This window comes from Erpetoichthys calabaricus, chromosome 3 (genome assembly GCF_900747795.2).
Source record: "Erpetoichthys calabaricus chromosome 3, fErpCal1.3, whole genome shotgun sequence".
Taxonomy (NCBI): Eukaryota; Metazoa; Chordata; class Cladistia; order Polypteriformes; family Polypteridae; genus Erpetoichthys; species Erpetoichthys calabaricus.
Window position 1 is genome coordinate 36,879,195 of NC_041396.2, and position 17,955 is coordinate 36,897,149.

At 39.5% G+C, this 17,955-nt stretch overlaps 1 protein-coding gene across 1 annotated transcript; it reads left to right on the plus strand.

Annotated features, from left to right (window-relative positions):
- The first annotated feature begins 13,473 nt into the window (after positions 1-13,473).
- Positions 13,474-14,686, plus strand: LOC114649243 (olfactory receptor class A-like protein 1). The gene has a single exon (XM_028798747.2). The coding sequence runs from the start codon at positions 13,492-13,494 to the stop codon at positions 14,455-14,457; it is 966 nt and encodes a 321-aa protein (XP_028654580.1). The 5' UTR covers positions 13,474-13,491; the 3' UTR covers positions 14,458-14,686.
- Positions 14,687-17,955: the final 3,269 nt, after the last annotated feature.

The following is a 17,955-nucleotide window of genomic DNA, read 5'->3' on the forward strand; positions in this document are numbered from 1 at the left end:
TAAGTAAATAATTAAATTCAACACTAGGCAAGTTAAATATTTTTCAAATGATAAAATTCTTAACCAACATGTCAAAGTGAAATTGAGTTGATGAAATAAACTCATTCTTTAATCATTTTGAAATTCCACTGGAGACATCCTTATGGTGGTGGTTCACTGGCTTATCTAAGCATTTTAAACAGGGTTTTGGATACAGCTGGGCACTGTGACTACCCACCCAAAAGGGTCATTTGTCTACACAATGAAAATTTAATGAAAATAAAAGGTTAATGTCTTTGGACATTCATTTGACCTCTGTTCATATACAAACACCCAGCTCAGGATGACATCTTGATTTGAAAATCCTGTCAGAATGTACCCACCATCACGTGACCAGTGATATTCATTTGCTTTGTTCTCAATAACTGCAGTATGGGTACAGTATAAGTCAAGTTAAACTGCAGCCTTTTTTAGTAATTTGAACCTTTTGGAATATCAGACATCCTTCACTTTTCCTTTTCTCAGTTACATTTTTCTTTTCAATACCAACATTAAAGAGAACTGCAGCCTACCCAGACAGCACTGAAATCAAGGCCAAACCTGGGTGGGAGGCCACTACATTACAAGGAACCTTATTCATACAGGGCCAGGTTAGAATCCCTGAACAGTCTAACTGGCATGGCTGAGGGATGAAGGAGAAGAACTGGGAAAAAAAGACACACAAGGATGTGGGTGTAATACGTGTTTAAGTTTAATATGTCACTGTGCTCTGTGCAAATATATTTTATAAATCTACCTTTTTCTACGCACATGCACAGTTGACAAAGAGACAGATTTAGCACAGGGGTTCACCATTTAGAAATGCTAGGCAAGCATTATAAGACAAGACAGACAGATGCAACTACGAAACGGGCAGTCAGACTGAGGACCATTGTATACTATTTGTGTGTATCAGAGTCAGCATGAAACCGTATCGTCTTTGGCCTTGTTTGGAATGGCATGATTCACCTAAGTGAGGGCCTGCACATGAAGAAAGAGTATAAAGCCTTGATATATTGCCCGGCACACCTTTGAAGCCGACGGACGGATGGAAGATAATTTCATCTGATCCTGAAAATCCTTCCACTGCACGGTGAAAATGGCAGACTCTACACATCGGGCCCCCACTCCTGAACTGGGTTTTTGCCTTTGGCTTCCTTCATCAGTTATGCTGCAGCGTAAGCTGTCATTAAACAAAGCTAAGTTATTTCTCCTATGTGACTTTTTTTACCGCCGTATCATATCTATATAGATTCAGGTTATGTAACATACCGCAATTACAAAACAACTCATTCCCATGGAGTTAACACTCTGCTGGATACAGTGGGGAAAATGGAAACGCACTCTGAGTAAGGCCCATGTCAGGCAGTTATTTATACTTGAAAAGTATTTTAAAAACTTCCAATTCCATAACCTTTTGGGACAAGATGTAACCCTAGTAAGTGCCATATTGTAGTGTTAACCAAGATAGAAAAAAGTGCAGAAAACTGGTAGTTCATTACACAAACTACAGCTTAATATGGCTGGATTAATGGAACCCCCACACAATGATTAAAATAGTCCTTCACTCCTCCAAAAAGAAGACCTCTCAAAAAAACTAAACTTAAACTGTAATATCCATCCATCCATTATCCAACCCGCTATATTCTAACTACAGGGTCACGGGGGTCTGCTGGAGCCAATCCCAGCCAACACAGGGCGTAAGGCAGGAAACAAACCCTGGGCAGGGTGCCAGCCCACTGCAGGGCACGCACACACACACACCAAGCACACACTATGGACAATTTAGAATCACCAATCCACCTAACTTACATGTCTTTGGACTGTGGGAGGAAACCAGAGCACCCAGAGGAAACACATGCAGACACGGGGAGAACATGCAAACTCCACGCAGGGAGGACCCGGGAAGTGAACCCGGGTCTCCTAACTGCGAGGCAGCAGCACTATGAGCAACACAAGGAACAGTCCTGTCTCCTTTTCTCTATACTATGTACACCTCCCACTATAAATATAACACCAGCCCATGCCACTTTCAGAAATTATCAGATGATTCTGCACTTTTGGGGTGTATTGATAAAGGGGGATGAGATGGTGTAGAGGTGCCAGAGGGAGAACTTTGAGAATTGTCTGCACCTTAACATCAGCAAAAACAAGGAACTGGTTATTGACTTTCACCGCACCAAAGAGCCTCCATGTCTGGTTACTATTCAAGGAGTGAATGTTGAGTTTTCCTTTCTCCAAACATAATGTTTTTCATTTAAACCAAAAAGTTCTATTTTGGTCTCATCCGTCCACAAAACATTCTTCTAATAGCCTTCTGGGTTGTCCTCTTGAATTTTAGCAATCTGCAGACGAGCAGCAATGTTTTTTTTGGAGAGCAGTGGCTTTCTCCTTGCAACCCTGCCATGCACACCATTTTTGTTCAGTGTTCTCCTGATGATGGACTCATGAACATGAACATTAGCCAATGTGAGAGAGGCCTTCAGTTGCTTAGAAGTTACCCTGGGGTCCTTTGTGACCTTGCCGGCTATTATACGCCTTGCTCTTGGAGTGATATTTGTTGGTCTACCACTGCTGGGGAGGGCAACAATGGTCTTGAATTTCCTCCATTTGTACACAAGCTGTCTGACTGTGGATTGGTGGAGTCCAAACTCTTTAGAGATGGTTTTGTAACCTTTTCCAGCCTGATGAGCATCAACAACTCATTTTCTGAGGTCCTCAGAAATCTCCTTTGTTCGTGTCGTGATACACTTCCACAAACATGTGTTGTGAAGAGCAGACTTTGATAGATCCCTGTTCTTTAAATAACACAGGGTGCCCACTCACACCTGATTGTCATCCCATTGATTGCAAACACCTGACTCTAATTTCACCTTCAAACTAACTGCGAATCCTAGAGGTTCACATACTTTTGCCACTCTATTGTGATAGATAGGGGTCGCTGTTGCCCCATTGAACCCACCAGACAGACGTCCTTGACACACTTGTAAAAGCACAGAAGAATAATCTTTAATATTTCTTCAATAAAGTGCCCAAAGCACCGCACCTTCCACAATTCTAATCAATTTTAATACCATATATATCAAAAATAATCAATAATAATAGCAATCCAATCCTCCAACTACCAGCAGCTCCGTCTTACTCCCATCCAACTCCGGCTCAATCTGCTGGGGTTTCCCAGAGTCCTTTTAAAGTCTCTGACCCAGAAGTATTTCTTCTCCGGGTCAACCAATCTTCTTTTATTACTTATTCTGGAAGTACTGCGGGTTTCCATCCTCGTGACCCTGAAGCACTTCCGGGTTGACGTCCTGGTAATAATTCCCCTGGTTCTTGGTGAGCTCCCCCTGGCGGCACCCAACAGGGCTGAGGATATGGACTCCATGTCCCATGCTGCCCTGCGGGCATCCGAGGAGCCATTTCTATCCATGGGAGCTGCCATCTAGTGTTCTGGGGGATGTAGTGTCCTGCCAAGTCTGCTTCTTTCAGTTGAGGGACGTCCTGACCGGACTGGAATGCTGGCCGTCCCTCACACTATCTATCTATCTATCTATCTATCTATCTATCTATCTATCTATCTATCTATCTATCTATCTATCTATCTATCTATCTATCTATCTATCTATCTAAAGTGTGCAGAAAGTGAAAGGGCCTCTTATTAATGGATCAATCTCACGGCACTGAGGCCTACAATAAAGTTAATGTAATTGTGAAAAAAACTGAAGAAAACCTTGATGATGTTTTATGTAGTCAAAAATGGTGACCTCAGTGCTAGTTCTGTAATGAGCAATGCTTATTCCTATGTCACATTTTGCTTTAGCTTCAAACAGGGTGCAAATGTCATAAACAATCTACTGTAGCCAACTGCTGTTAAGCATAAAAAACAGCAACAAGAATGATAAGCAATGTTCATGAATGTGCGTGGTCTAACATGCTGCTATTTCGCATCAGAGATACAAAGTGATGGCACACGTCCCTCTGGGTTTTTTTCATATTTTTCCTCTGTGTTTGTTTCCACCACTGCCAGCTTGCAGTCCTGTGGGTATGGGCTCAAACAACTCCCCTCGGATATGGAGGGTCTAATTGACTATATAAGGGGGAGCAGCCAAGAGCTGCACGAGCAGGGTGAAGGAGACCATTGACACCCCTGCAGGTAAGAATGAAATGTTTTTTACTTTCTGAAATCTGTTCTTTACCTGAACACATTAGTCAGTGGTGCAGAGCGTTTAATAATGAATAGTGCTAAATGTAACAGTGCCAGTCACCAAACCTTTTCATTCTAAATTCATAACACAACCAGCTCACAGATGGTGACTTCACCAGACAAACCCAAGTGTGAATCTGGCATCAGCACTATGTGGCAATGCGTTTTGAAATCTACTGTTGACTATAAAAACAACGGCCTCCTCTTTCTGAGGAACAACTTGCTATGATGAACCATTGATGCATGGCACTGCAATTAACTTGATTTTCTATTTTTATTCACTGCTCAAAATCATCTTTTTTATATTCAAAATTTTTGGGCTGATTATAAAAATGTAATGTATGTTAAATAGCTGTAGCTAACCATACCCTAACCAATTCATTTTGAAAATCTGTTGTTTTAACTCAATGGAAGGTTGGTAGAGCGCGTTGCTGCACCCACGATATGACAAACCACTTCAGGATCCCAAATTAGGTCCCGAGTGCAGCCGTTCAATGGGTGACACCTCAGCACCACACTAGTTTCAATGGAATGGGACAGAGTGAGTAGCTTGTATTATTTTCCACATGGATGATCATCTTTGTAGGGTTTGGATATTCTTCCAGTTTTCATGTGTTAGTATACAGTAGAAAGATAAAAGACGCTTGAGGCTTCATTCTTCATTAATCTAGGCAATGTTATCCTGGGGTGATGTGTTTAACGCAGCTTCCACACAAGTCCAGAATTCAGGATTTGTCTCCCAGAAATATTAATATGCATGTTCTCCTGAGCTGAGTTTATTGGTAAATTTAAATTGTTTATGAGTGTGTGAGGGATTGTGCCCTGTGAGTTAATGTTGTCCCATCCAGGGTTGGCTCCCACCTGGAACATAAAGATGCTGGCATTTGCTCTAGACCCCTGAAAACATTTATTGGAATAAGTAGGGTCAGAAATTGGATGAGCAGATAGCGAGTGGAGTCCATCTATGTTTAAGTCCTGTTTTATACCTGATGCTGTCCAGATAGGCTCCCGAGCCCCATGACCACTGTAATGGAACAGTGGGTTTAGACTGAGTGAATATAAGTGCAGATGTGAACATGAGTGTGCCTTATTATGAAAACCTCCCAGAGTTACCTTTTGCTCTGAAATCTATGCTGTAAGAATAAACTCCAGATCCCTGGAATTGTATATTAAAATAAGCAGAATCAGAAATTGGATGAGCAGTTAGTGAGTGCAGTCCATCCATATTTGAGCCTTGTGCTGCTCTTGATGATGCCCACATTGGCTCCAGACCCCCATAATCCTTTAATGGAAAAAGTAGGTTTAGGTAAATTGGATGAATGGCTGAATGACTGAGTGAAAGTAAGTGCAGATGTAAAAATGTGCATTCCCTATGGTGTAACCTCTGAGAATTACCTCCTGCTTCGTACCCAATGATGTTAGAACAGATTCCAGATCCCTGGAAGCCTGTACTGCAATAAGAAGGTTCAGCAAAAGCATTAATAATGAAGATGGATGGGTTATGGTCATCCTGTTCAGGCTGCACTCATGTATACAAACAAAATAATGTCATTTTGGCATAAATCTGGACAGCCCGGCTTCTCTCTAGCGCTGCCCAAACATCTTCACATTTCTATGTCTGTATGAACTTGTCAGCCCTGAACATGCATGTGCAGCAAATGGCATGTCGCAAGCCCTCAAAAAGAAACACATGTGCAAACTGTGTGGTAATTACTTCAGTGTGAGAAGTGTAGTTGTGCGCACATCAGGAAGGTTAAGTGTTTGGAAGACATTACTATCAGGATCTGCATGATCTTGTAAAGAAATAAGCAGGTTTAGAAATGGATGGATGGAGCAATGAGCATGAAAATGTCTGAGTGTGCACCTGCCTTGAACTTGATGCCTAGTAAATCCTTGGAGAGATGAAAATGTGAATGGATGAATGTATCATGTTACATGAATGATGTCCTACACCAAAAGTAAGGAGTTGGGTTTGTCTCTGCATCCCTAGGACCCTGTAATGGATATCTTTAACTCAAAAAAAAAGAGAAAGGATGGATTTTTCCTTTATAGTTCAATGATTTCATTATTTTAAAATATAAATAAATGTAATTTCATACTGAAATAATGCACTATTTTTCAAATTATTAATCTGTAGGCACATCTAAGCCTGATGATGTACGGTAATGTAAAATATGCTTGATTAGCAAGACAACTAGTCTATTTTTTAGTAACTGAAATGTAGTGCCAACAGATATATGCTTTTTTACAGACATGAAATCTATTATATATTTTTTTGTGATCACATTTTTATTGATAAAATGAAAGAGGAATACAGTAAAAGGAAACCAACAATAATGACTGATTTTTGGGCTGTGCTACAACAAAAACAAAACAATTCCCCACAAGTGCCAACATCATTATTATTATTATTATTATTATTATTATTATTATTATTATTATGCAGCCATTTAGTACTCACCAAATACCCTGCTGACTCATAGACTACAATATATTTTAATATAACAGAATTTAACTTGCGCTATTTGAAATGTAAGGAGTTAAGAAAAAATACTGCCTCTGTTCACAGTAAAAATTACAAATTGTGTTCTTACTACTGAAAAAATGTAGGCTTCTATTCCACAAAAAAAACCCCAGAAGTATATTTGTTAGTACTGCAGCATTCCAGCACCGGGTCCCCAGTCATGTCTGAGTTGAGTTTGAGTTTTCTACCTTTGACCATGTGAGTTTTCTTCTCACATACCTGTGCTAAGAGGTTAGCAGCTGACGACTACAACTGGCTGTGTGCAAGCGTGAGTGTGTGTGTGAGTGGGACATGCAATGGACTGGTGCTCTGCACAGGGCTGTTTCTTTGATTGTGCCCTTCAGGCTTTGGACTTCCTAAAACCCTGTTTTGGTTTAATCCAAGTAAAAAATATTACAATAATAATAATAATAATCATCATCACCAACATCATTAGCTGGGCTTGCTAAAGATACAGCAATCACTGAGCAATTGCAAATTACAAATGTAAGGGTCTGCATTGTGAAACAAAAAAAGAAAATGCAATGACTTGTTTTTAAATTTTAATTGTTTATGAGTAGGAAGGCCACAGTAGAACACTAGGATGAATAATATTATAATATTATTATTATAAAATTACAGTGTCAAAGAAACATTGAAAAAGTTGTTTTTTAGTGTAACAGAAATTCTGAGCACACGCGTAGTCCCCACAGCATAAAGTGTCACCTTACCTTCTCCGTGAGTTAAGCTGCTCTCATTTTTTTTTACTTTTGTTGGACATGAACACCATGACAATTACTTGCTTTGATTTTAAAGAGCAGAACAAGTGAGCTGCTCTGAGTGAAGGCTTTGTAAGATGCAGTGCAGCTTCAGTGACAGGAGCAGGACGTGGCAGAGACAGAATCAGACTGTTAATATGTAATGACACCTACATCTCCTTTCTGGTACAGTAAGAAATGGTGATGAATAAATAAACAGTTTAATTACTTAACGTTATTATCATTATTAGCAAATTGAATAAATACATACACATCTAAAGCCGTTCCTTCCTTATATGGTAACATATGGACATCCAATCCCTCCTAATCCTGATTCCGCCCCATCATGTGACCTGTTCCATGTGCACTTGTTTCAGTACAAAAGGTGTTTCCAAGCTTTGCTGTCAGGAGCAGCTGTTGAATAAGTAAAAGAAAAAGAAAAAATACACAAGTTGAAGTAACTACTCTCAAGGTAATTTTGGAACAGTAAACTAATTTGTAGTTGAAGTTGTGCAGAATGTTTCTTTAGTTTCAGGTAGATGAGTTTGCAAATTTGCCACTGTTTTTCTATGGGAGATTTAAAAATTTTAAAAACATGTACAGCATGCTGTATTCAGGGCGTCTCAATTAAAACTGAACCATCCGGAGAAATTTCCTTGAGGAAAACCGTACATCTGCCAAATTTTAATAAAATTGGTCTACTAGGAGCCGAGTTCTTTCACGTGGACAGACAGACAGAGAGGCAGACATGGCTAATGCAGTAGGTGCAAATCACACAACAAAAAAGTTCCAATGTGTCTAATCCCACAAACAGGACTGCTGCCATACATTTTTAGATTTCCAAATATGAGGTAAAGTACAAGGCAGTGGCGTAGCTCAAGTTCGTGCCACTTGGGGCAGGGCAGAGCTTCAATTTGCCACCCTCCAACATATCTGAATATGTTAACCTATTTAAATAGAAAATTAAAATGACGTATACTGAAAAATTAAGATACATTTTGCATAGATTTATTCATATATAGAGAAACAGCAATAATTTTTCACATATAATTATTTATAAGCCTCAACTAGACAAGAATATCGTATAGACGCACTGATAAGCTGTGTTCTTATTATTAGTTTAATATAATTACGCTGCAAAAACTAAAACCAGTGTAGTGTACAAGTGATAGGTGGGGATGCTTTCTGCACAGAGCAAGAATGCATTCAGATTGATAACAAAACTAAATTATAAATTGTAAATTAGTTGTTTATCTTCCTAAAAATTATTATCGGTGTTTATTTTTGTTATTGCCTCATAAATTTCAACTGCTGTGTCTGATGCCGTCACAGAAGGACAGTCTGAAAATTATTTTTGAAGCATTTGTGGATAAAAATCAGAGAATTTTACTTTTTTCATTCATGAGTGATATTTTTCCGAACTCTGCTGGTTACACACGAATTGTACTGAGCCTTTTGTCCAATAATGCCGCCCCCAAAAATGTGCCGCCCGGGGCAGACCGCCCCCTCCGCCTGTTCCTAGCTACACCCACCCCTAGCTATGCCACTGGTACAAGATGATATAAAATGCTACTTATGCTGATTTTTGGAGAGCATAGCTGGAACTGTCAGACATCTCACTTTCACTCAGTTATTCAGCCATCCATCCAATTTACCTAACTGCCCAAGCATGGCTCTCTGCACATTATAAATATAAATAATAAAGAACCATGGAATGGGCACTAAGGCTCCATCCCATTTAAGACTTCAGGATTTCTTGAATTATCTAGAGGGACTAGCAGAGCAAATTAATTTTAGTAAAGCGCACAAAGACTATGAGGAGAAATGAAAGGAATTTGTCACTACAGCTGAAGGGAATAGGTATGGCAAGTACAGCCATTGGATTAAATATTTTTCAGCAAAAGCAAAGAATTTCTTTTTACCTTAGTGACAAAATGTAATCTCTAAAATTGAAATTGATACTATTAGCTTTCCTAAGTAGGCCATTTATTGCTCTTGACTTTTACAGTCCCACGGATATATTCTGCATACTATAAATCCAGCAAAATAAGAAATTAAATTACACCCGTGAACTGCACTCCTGGAGGAGCCTGACTGCTCCTGCGGCTCTTGTTGTGTTTATTCATCCAAAGCTAATACCTGAAGTTTTCATTTAACCTGTGCTAATTCCATTTTCTTAAATTCCCATTTATAAATTTGGTCATGTTATGCATACCCTGTTCAGCGTTTAGCACTGACACACCATGAAGTTGAACCCTGTGCCCAGTCCCTGTCTGTGTAATGTGTGCATGTTTGACTTTTCTCTGTGTAGGTGTCTTCTTTAGGTACATTGGATTCCTCATATGTCCCAAACATGTGCATGTCACATTATTTTCAAATTTAAATTGGCCCACTGTGGCTGAGTGTGTGAGAGCACCCAGCAAAATACTGGTACCTTGTCCATGACTGTTATTTATTTATTTTTTTGCTGGGAATGATATTGGATCCTGAGAAGGTAAGCTAGAAAATGAAAAAATGAATGATACACAATTAAGTTAGAAATACAAAGAAGCGGTCATTTTTGCTTTCCACATATTATGGTTTATCTATTGTTCTTACAAGAGAAAAAGTAGAAAGCTATGAAAGTGCTCTCCAAATTCTCCTTCATACGTGGCAAGTTTTAATCAGAATGCCATTAGTGAGTGAGTGCATGAGCATGAGGTTGCCCTGTGATGAACTGTTGTCCTGTGAAGGAATGGTTCTCATTGCAAAACACAATTTGTAAATTTTGAAATGGATAAGTTGCTAAAAAAATATACTACTTGTATGTGTAATTAAAATGAAACAAAAAATAGCATTTACTGAAAACACAGAACTGTGCCTTAAGCACAAAATTATACAATATGCACTTGCAAAAATAAACATTAAATACTAATTGGCCACCTTATTAGGTCCACCTGGTCTTTAACACTAATAGCCTACCCCTCCAAATAGCTAATCCTGTATCTGCAGCTTACTACATACTGTATAACATCCAGGGGTTTAGGTGATCTTCAACCAAATATCAGCGCTAGCAAGATGTTGATCTAAGTGACTTTGATCAGGTAGGATTAGAACATTAGAACACTCTAGACGAGAACAGGCCATTCAGCCCAACAAAACTCGCCAGTCCTATTCAATTAATTCTTCTAAAAAAACATCAAGTCGAGTTTTGAAAGTCCGTAAAGTCTTACTGTCTACCACACTACTTGGTAGCTTATTCCAAGTGTCTGTCATTCTCTGTGTGAAGAGAAACATCCTAATATTTGTGTGAAATTTACCCTTAACAAGTTTCCAACTGCATCCCTGTGTTCTTGATGAACTCATTTTAAAGACACCGTCTCGATCCACTGGACTAATTCCCTTTGTAATTTTAAACACTTCAATCATGTCTCATGTCTCCTCTTAATCTTCCTTGGCTTAAACTGAAATACTTTCCTCATAATTCATCCCCTGTAGTCCTGTGATCAGCCTAGTCGCTCTTCTCTGGAACTTTTCTAGTGCTGCTGTGTCCTTTTTCTAGCCCAGAGACCAAAACTGCACCCAGAACTCCAGATGAGGCCTCAACAGTGTGTTATAAAGCTTGAGCAGAACCTCCTTGGCTTATCATCCACACATCAAGATGCTATATAGCCTGACATTCTGTTAGCCTTTTTAATGGCTTCTGAACACTGATGGGAAGTTGATAGAGTAGAGTCCACTATGACTCCTACTCTCAATTTTTAGACATCCCATTCTGTATTCAAACCTAACATTTTTACTTCCTATGTGTAATACTTTACTTTTACTGACAATAGATAGATAGATAGATAGATAGATAGATAGATAGATAGATAGATAGATAGATAGATAGATAGATAGATAGATAGATAGATAGATAGATAGATAGATAGATAGATAGCACTTTATTTGTCCCAAGAGGGAATTTAATAAAGATGCAAGTAAACATTTCCCTATACTCTGTACATGTCACAGTTATGACAATTTGACCTTTGATACATGTTACAAACGACACATCATCTCAAGATGGTTTTACAAACCTGAGAGTGTCTTCATTTTACTCAAGTGGACTGCACAAGTCATCTCAATTGAATAGAACAACTTTGGGATGAGATGAGACAGGACATTAACAGTATAAATATAAGACTGAAAAATCTGCAGAAAAAGAAATGATGCTGTTGAGTCAGATTTGACCAGACCTACTAAGGAATATTTCTACCACTTTGTCAAATTCAAGAGTGAAAGAATTCAAGCCATTCTGAAGTCAAAAGTGAAAATTAGCCAGTAATAGATAGTTGGACCTAAACTGGTCACTGAATATACAGTATATACATATACTGTATATTGTAGATGCCACACGGGCTGGATGGGCAGCCCATTAAAACGAGAAGATGTCGTTGGAATTTTTTTATTCCCCCAATACGCTAGATGGCAGCAGCCCCAGAGTTCAGTACACAGTAGGGAACCAGCATTGCAGGCTGGGATATGTAGTCCGGCAAAGCAGCTCTGTTGGGGTTATTGGGTGCCACGAGAGAGCACTGGAGGAAGACAAGCTCCCTATTATGGACTTCTGTGCAACCGGGAATTGCTTTCATCGGGCAGTCGCCCTGGCACCAGAAGTACTCCCGGGTCTGTTATAAAAGGGGCCACACTCCCTTATTCAGGCATGTCAGAGCTGGGAGGTGGATAGGCAACACTTGACTGGAGGAGAGCAGTGAGGTGGTGAGAGAGAGTTATTGGGAGGAGAGAAAAACCTTTGGGTTGTGCCTTTTGTACTGTACTTGAGGCATCTTTGGTTAATAAACAACCTTTATTTGAACCCGTGACTGTGATTCTGTGTTCATGTTTGGACTTGCTGACAGCTGTGTTTCCATCACAACATATACATATACATTTACATATACATGTAGTTACAGATTTTCTATAATCTTAAAGCCCCTCCAACCTTTCTTTTTCAGAATATGAGTCATCCAGTTGCTGCAGGGAGAGGTGAGCTATTGTAGGTGGTGTTGGTTGCAATGCAGAAACTAAAAGTAGAAAATAAGGTGTGTTTGTAGTATATTTGAGGAGTGAGGATCTATTGGTGAACAATACTGAAACAACTGTGACAAAAATAGGCAATTCAGTCGACCACTCCTATTCAGTGAGATTCTTCAAATAACATCAAGTTGAGATCTGAAAGTTCCTAAAGTCTCCACAACACTACCTAGTAATTTAGTTAAATGTATGTTTCTTAATGTGAATAAAAAAAACCCTATCCTCTAACCTATTTTCTGAATTTATGTGTACCATCACAGGGTTGATAAGTGTGATATAATATTCAGGCTGCATGAGATGTAAAGGCAGTGATAACTCTGGATGGTCCACACATTCACATGCACACATTCACCCTTGCTAATTAAACTAGCACACACATTTATGGCTTTAATGAAAACCTTGGAGACTTGAGAGAGAATTGCAAGTGCCACACAGAGACTGACTGACTGATAGCTGAATCCATGTTAGGCACTCAATGCTATTTTGGATTAACACTTTGAATTCAGAAATTGAGTAAATATGTTAGCCAAGTTTTCTCTCATACTGTATGCCTTCTCATACTGACTAATAATTTGTTTGGGACAGAGCACTAAACTTCTTTTAAACTGCAAAAATTGAATTTGATCTTATGAGGAAAATAATATTTAAATGTCTATGTTCTCAGTAAAACATGAAACGTGTACAGTGTTCAGACTTGCGGCCTCACAGCATAAGGATTCTGTGATCAGATCCATGGATTTGTAGTCTGTGCTGCTAGGATAGGCTCTAGCCTCCACACAGTCTTGCACTGCAATAAGAGGGCACCAAAAATGAATGAATGAAACTTGTAACTTACTTAAGTGAATGGTCAGAAAACAATGTAACATAGTCAGAAGAAGTAACAAGTGTCCATTTTTGCACTAATATTTAAATTTTTTTCCTGTTCATTCACTAGCTGAAAGTCACTGGCCAGCACCATGGACACAAGAGCGGTTGTCAAAGCTCTTGGGTACCTCATCACAACAGTGGTCAACATTCCGTCAAATCTGACAGTCATCTGTGCCTTCATGCGTACTCTGCTGTGCGAGGGTAAGCTAATGACCGCAGATGTCATCTTGTGTAACCTGGCCCTTGCCAATCTGATGGTGGCATTCACCCGCAGCATTCCACAGACCATGGCTGCTTTTGGTTACAAGAACCTGTTTGATGACATTGGCTGCAAGTTGAGCATCTACTGCTTCCGTATTTTCAGAGGCCTCTCGATTAGCCTGACGAGCCTGCTGAGCACCTACCAGGCTGTGCTCATTTCGCCTGCCACTTCCAAGCTTGCCGAGCTCAAGATGAAAATCCCCAAGTATCTTCCACAGATTGTCTTCATTCTTTTTGTTGTGTATGCAGTGAACAGTGCGGATGCCATCAACAATATTGTGTCCTCAGTTTTCAACAACACCATTCCACCATACACTTACAATATGGAGTACTGCTTTTTCATTACCGCTAATTTCACTGCTTATCTTGCTGTTGGGATGTCCAAATTACTCATTGATCTTGTTTTCATAGTGGTAATGAGCATAATGAGTGTCTATATCCTGGTAATTCTGCACCAACACAGGAAAAAGGTCAAAAGCATCCGAAGCTCAGACTCCAGCAAATCAAAAACCTCTGCTGAAACCAAGGCCTCGCGGGCAGTGGTCACCTTGGTCATCTTATATGATATCTTCTTTGGAGTGGACAATGTCATCTGGCTTTATTCTCAGACAATTATAAGAGTGGCTCCATTGCTTATTGACATCAGGATCTTCTTTGCCACCCTTTATGCTTCTGTTTGCCCCATCGTGGTGATCATTACTAACCCCAAAGTTCATGGGAAACTGCAACTCATCAAGATGGAGAAAGCCATGCCTACACAGCAAAACCGAGGGACTGTGGCTGAAGTGTCTTAAAATGTATTTCATCCTTTGATATGAAGGAGCTTTTGTATAATCTTACATACTGTAAATTGACAACTGTCCCTTATTCAAGGAAGGCAAAGGTTCTCCAGAAGCCCTCACGACTGCCCACTTTCTTAATCATGTGGGTCATTCCTGCCAGTAATTCAAATCCTTAAATAAGTGAACTTGTTGTTTTCCTGCTTTCATCATTATTGTGTAAAATCAGAAATACCCAAGTGCCTGGTTTCTCCCAGTACTGAGTTACTTGTCATACTATGTATTGAGTATTATGCTTCTTTTACCCTTCTGGATCTATTTTAAAACCTCCATTATTCTATATTATGATCTAATTTTAACCACTTCAGGTTTCTGGACTGCCAGAATCTATTCTAGCAACATCAGGCACAAGGTAGACGCTGACTAAGTAAAGCTAGTCCATCTCAGGACACACTCACTCTTGTAGATTAAAACCTCGTCCACAAGTAATTGGGTATTTTTTAAAATGAGTTTTCCTCCTTTGTTTTTAAAAAAATCGTGTGCACACATGCACCGTTTTTTAAATAAATCTCCATCCACATGAAAACAAAAAATTTGCTGTCAAGAACACAAAACAGGCATAGATAACAAAGGGAATGTCATTTAGATTAAGTCTATCATCCTTTTAGCTTTGTGACTTCCCCCACCATAACCTATCGTCTATGGGAGAGGAGCGAAAGCTTTATACTCGTCAAAAATTTCGATCTCCAGTTTTCGACAGATCTCGACATTTTAGGGTCCCCTGATACTGAAAACATTGATATCTTGATGATGGGTGTGTGTCTGTGTGTCACAGCTTCTTGAGGACAGTCTAGAGCTAAAATGGCTGGATGGAAAAATACCAGACTTGAAACTTAAGCCTGTTATGAGATAAGAAAGTACTGATTAGTTTTTAAGCCAAATTGTGCAAGTGAAAGAGTCACTCTAGGGTAACCCTCAAATACGGTAATTCTGCAATTAATTATTAATTCTTCTTGTCAATTGCTATCATAATGGCCTATTTTATGATGAGAAAGATCAGCATCACAGCGGTAAATAATTACTGAAATGTTATAGAATAGTTCGGGTAACTTGGTTCCTAGGGCACAAAGCCTACCGACACTCATGTCTAAAAATATGGGTGTCATGAACACTACCTGGCCATTTCACTACGATGTCAATAATTAAGCACTTGTAATCACAGGTGGCATGTATATTAAGAGAAAACCTCCCCTTTCTGTTCAAATAGTCCATGAACTTTGTGGTGGCCGCTTTATTTCTACACGAGTCCCAGTAAATCCCTGCTACAAGTTCCTCTATTTTGGACTCAGTAATTGCATATACACAGGGCCAAAGTGGACTGTAGTTGCTTCACACACTTGCCTTTCTATTTTAGAAACCGCCTGTCTTGATGACCCAAAGGTGTTTGCAGTGTTGTGTAATCACCCCTCGTCTGTTAAATAGTAAAGTGTGCAGGCAACGTTTTTGACAACACTGACATGCAATCTCATTACAATTGTCTTTCCTTCTATGTGCGGGCAAAGCAGCTCACCCAATGGCAACAGTGATGTCCTTGACAAACGAAAATTCTCGTCAGCAACAACCAATTTGTACTCAAAGTTGTCCCACCAACTAGAGGTCTGTGTAGTCAGACAGTAACAGTGACCTCCGTAGCGCATTCTGACACCTCTGTTGCTCAATATAGTGATAAAGTAATTGTACATTTAAAGGTAAACATGTACAAAGTCCCATCAGCACTATTTTAGCTATGACCACAATTGCACGAAGTTGCCTCATGTAAACAAAACAGATAATGGCACATACACTGACGTCAATCCGGCGCACACTGTGACATTACAAGCCAAACACTGGAGTCTCTAAACATCTTCACCCTGGAATGAGTTTTTCAAAAGGTCCGTTTTGAGGGACCTAAAACGCAGTTTGCATTTGGACGAAAGACGAAAAACACTACGTTTTAAAAAATACCCGGGTACATGTGGACAGTGCCTTACTGTGTAGCTGGGACTTGCTATCATAATGCCTGAGAAGTAACCATCAATACACCCACCCATTTATGTTAATCGTCCTTTATTAAACACACACCACAGCAGCTCCTTTGTTCACACATCTTTATATTAAATCACTAAATTATACAGTATGCATATTTGTTTGCCTTGTTTAATGACATCTTCATATAATGAAAATAATAATAATAAATATATTCCACAGCAGTTTTCTTTTTTACTGTTTCTATAGTTCATCTACTCAGTTTACCTCTCACAATTAAACACTGTACTGCTTGAGGCAGACGACAGCAATCTGGAGAGAAACTGGAATCAGGAGATGCTACAGACAAGTCAGCATTAATGCAAAGGTCATAACAGGGATGAATGTAATTAAACAACAAAACTTGTCTGACCAATAATCATGGACAGAGTGGTAAGTCATCAGCCGAAAATAGGGAACATGTAACCAGAGCCGAGAAACAACACACTCCATAATCAGACAGCAGTAAATTCAAATGCTAAAAATAACAAATGGGTTCGCTTCCAGGGTCCTCCCTGTGTGGAGTTTGCATGTTCTCCCCGTGTCTGCGTGGGTTTCCTCCCACAGTCCAAAGACATGCCAGTTAGGTGCATTGGGTATTCTAAATTGTCCCTAGTGTGTGTGTGTGTGTGTGCACGTGCCCTGTGGTGGGCTGGCACCCTGCCCAGGGTTTGTTTCCTGCCTTGTGCCCTGTGTTGGCTGGGATTGGCTCCAGCAGACCCCCGTGACCCTGTAGTTAGGATATAGCGGGTTGGATAATGGATGGATTATCTTAGATGATTAGGTACGCATGGTGCCAGATGTTTTTAAACATTATGATGCACAACTACCGGGAACTCTCTACCAGCAAAGAATCCTGTTATCCTAGCAACCAGTCTCCAACATGGTGGTGTCAATCAGGAAAACAAGAATGGCATCATGGGAAAACCTCAGTCATTTTTAACAACAGCAACAATGTAAAAGATGAATATAACCACTTGGCCTCAGAAACTCCAAAAACTATACTTATTTTTTAAAGGCCAAGGAAAAGTTAGAAAAAGTTAATTTATAAGCCATATTATGACAAACACACTTCCATGGTTGTACATTTGTGTTCACATTTGATCCATCCTTTGATTTCAGCTCTCCCAAATTAAGCACACATCACAGCAACAATTTCTTTTTCACAATCCATCCATCCATCTTTCTGTTTAAATGATTTGCAAGCAGTGGTTCCTTTTTTCCTAATTCATCAGTCCATCCATGCATTTTAATTCTCTCAACTACACACATGTCCCACTGTGGTACTTTCTCTTTTTTCCATCTATCCAATCAGCCATCAATCCACTTATTAACATTTTCCCAAATTAAACACATGCCACAGCAGTGGTTTCTTTGTTTAACATCCATTCATCCCTCCATCACTTGTGACGTGGGAGTAACTGTTTTGCACCTCAGAGAAGACGCTGA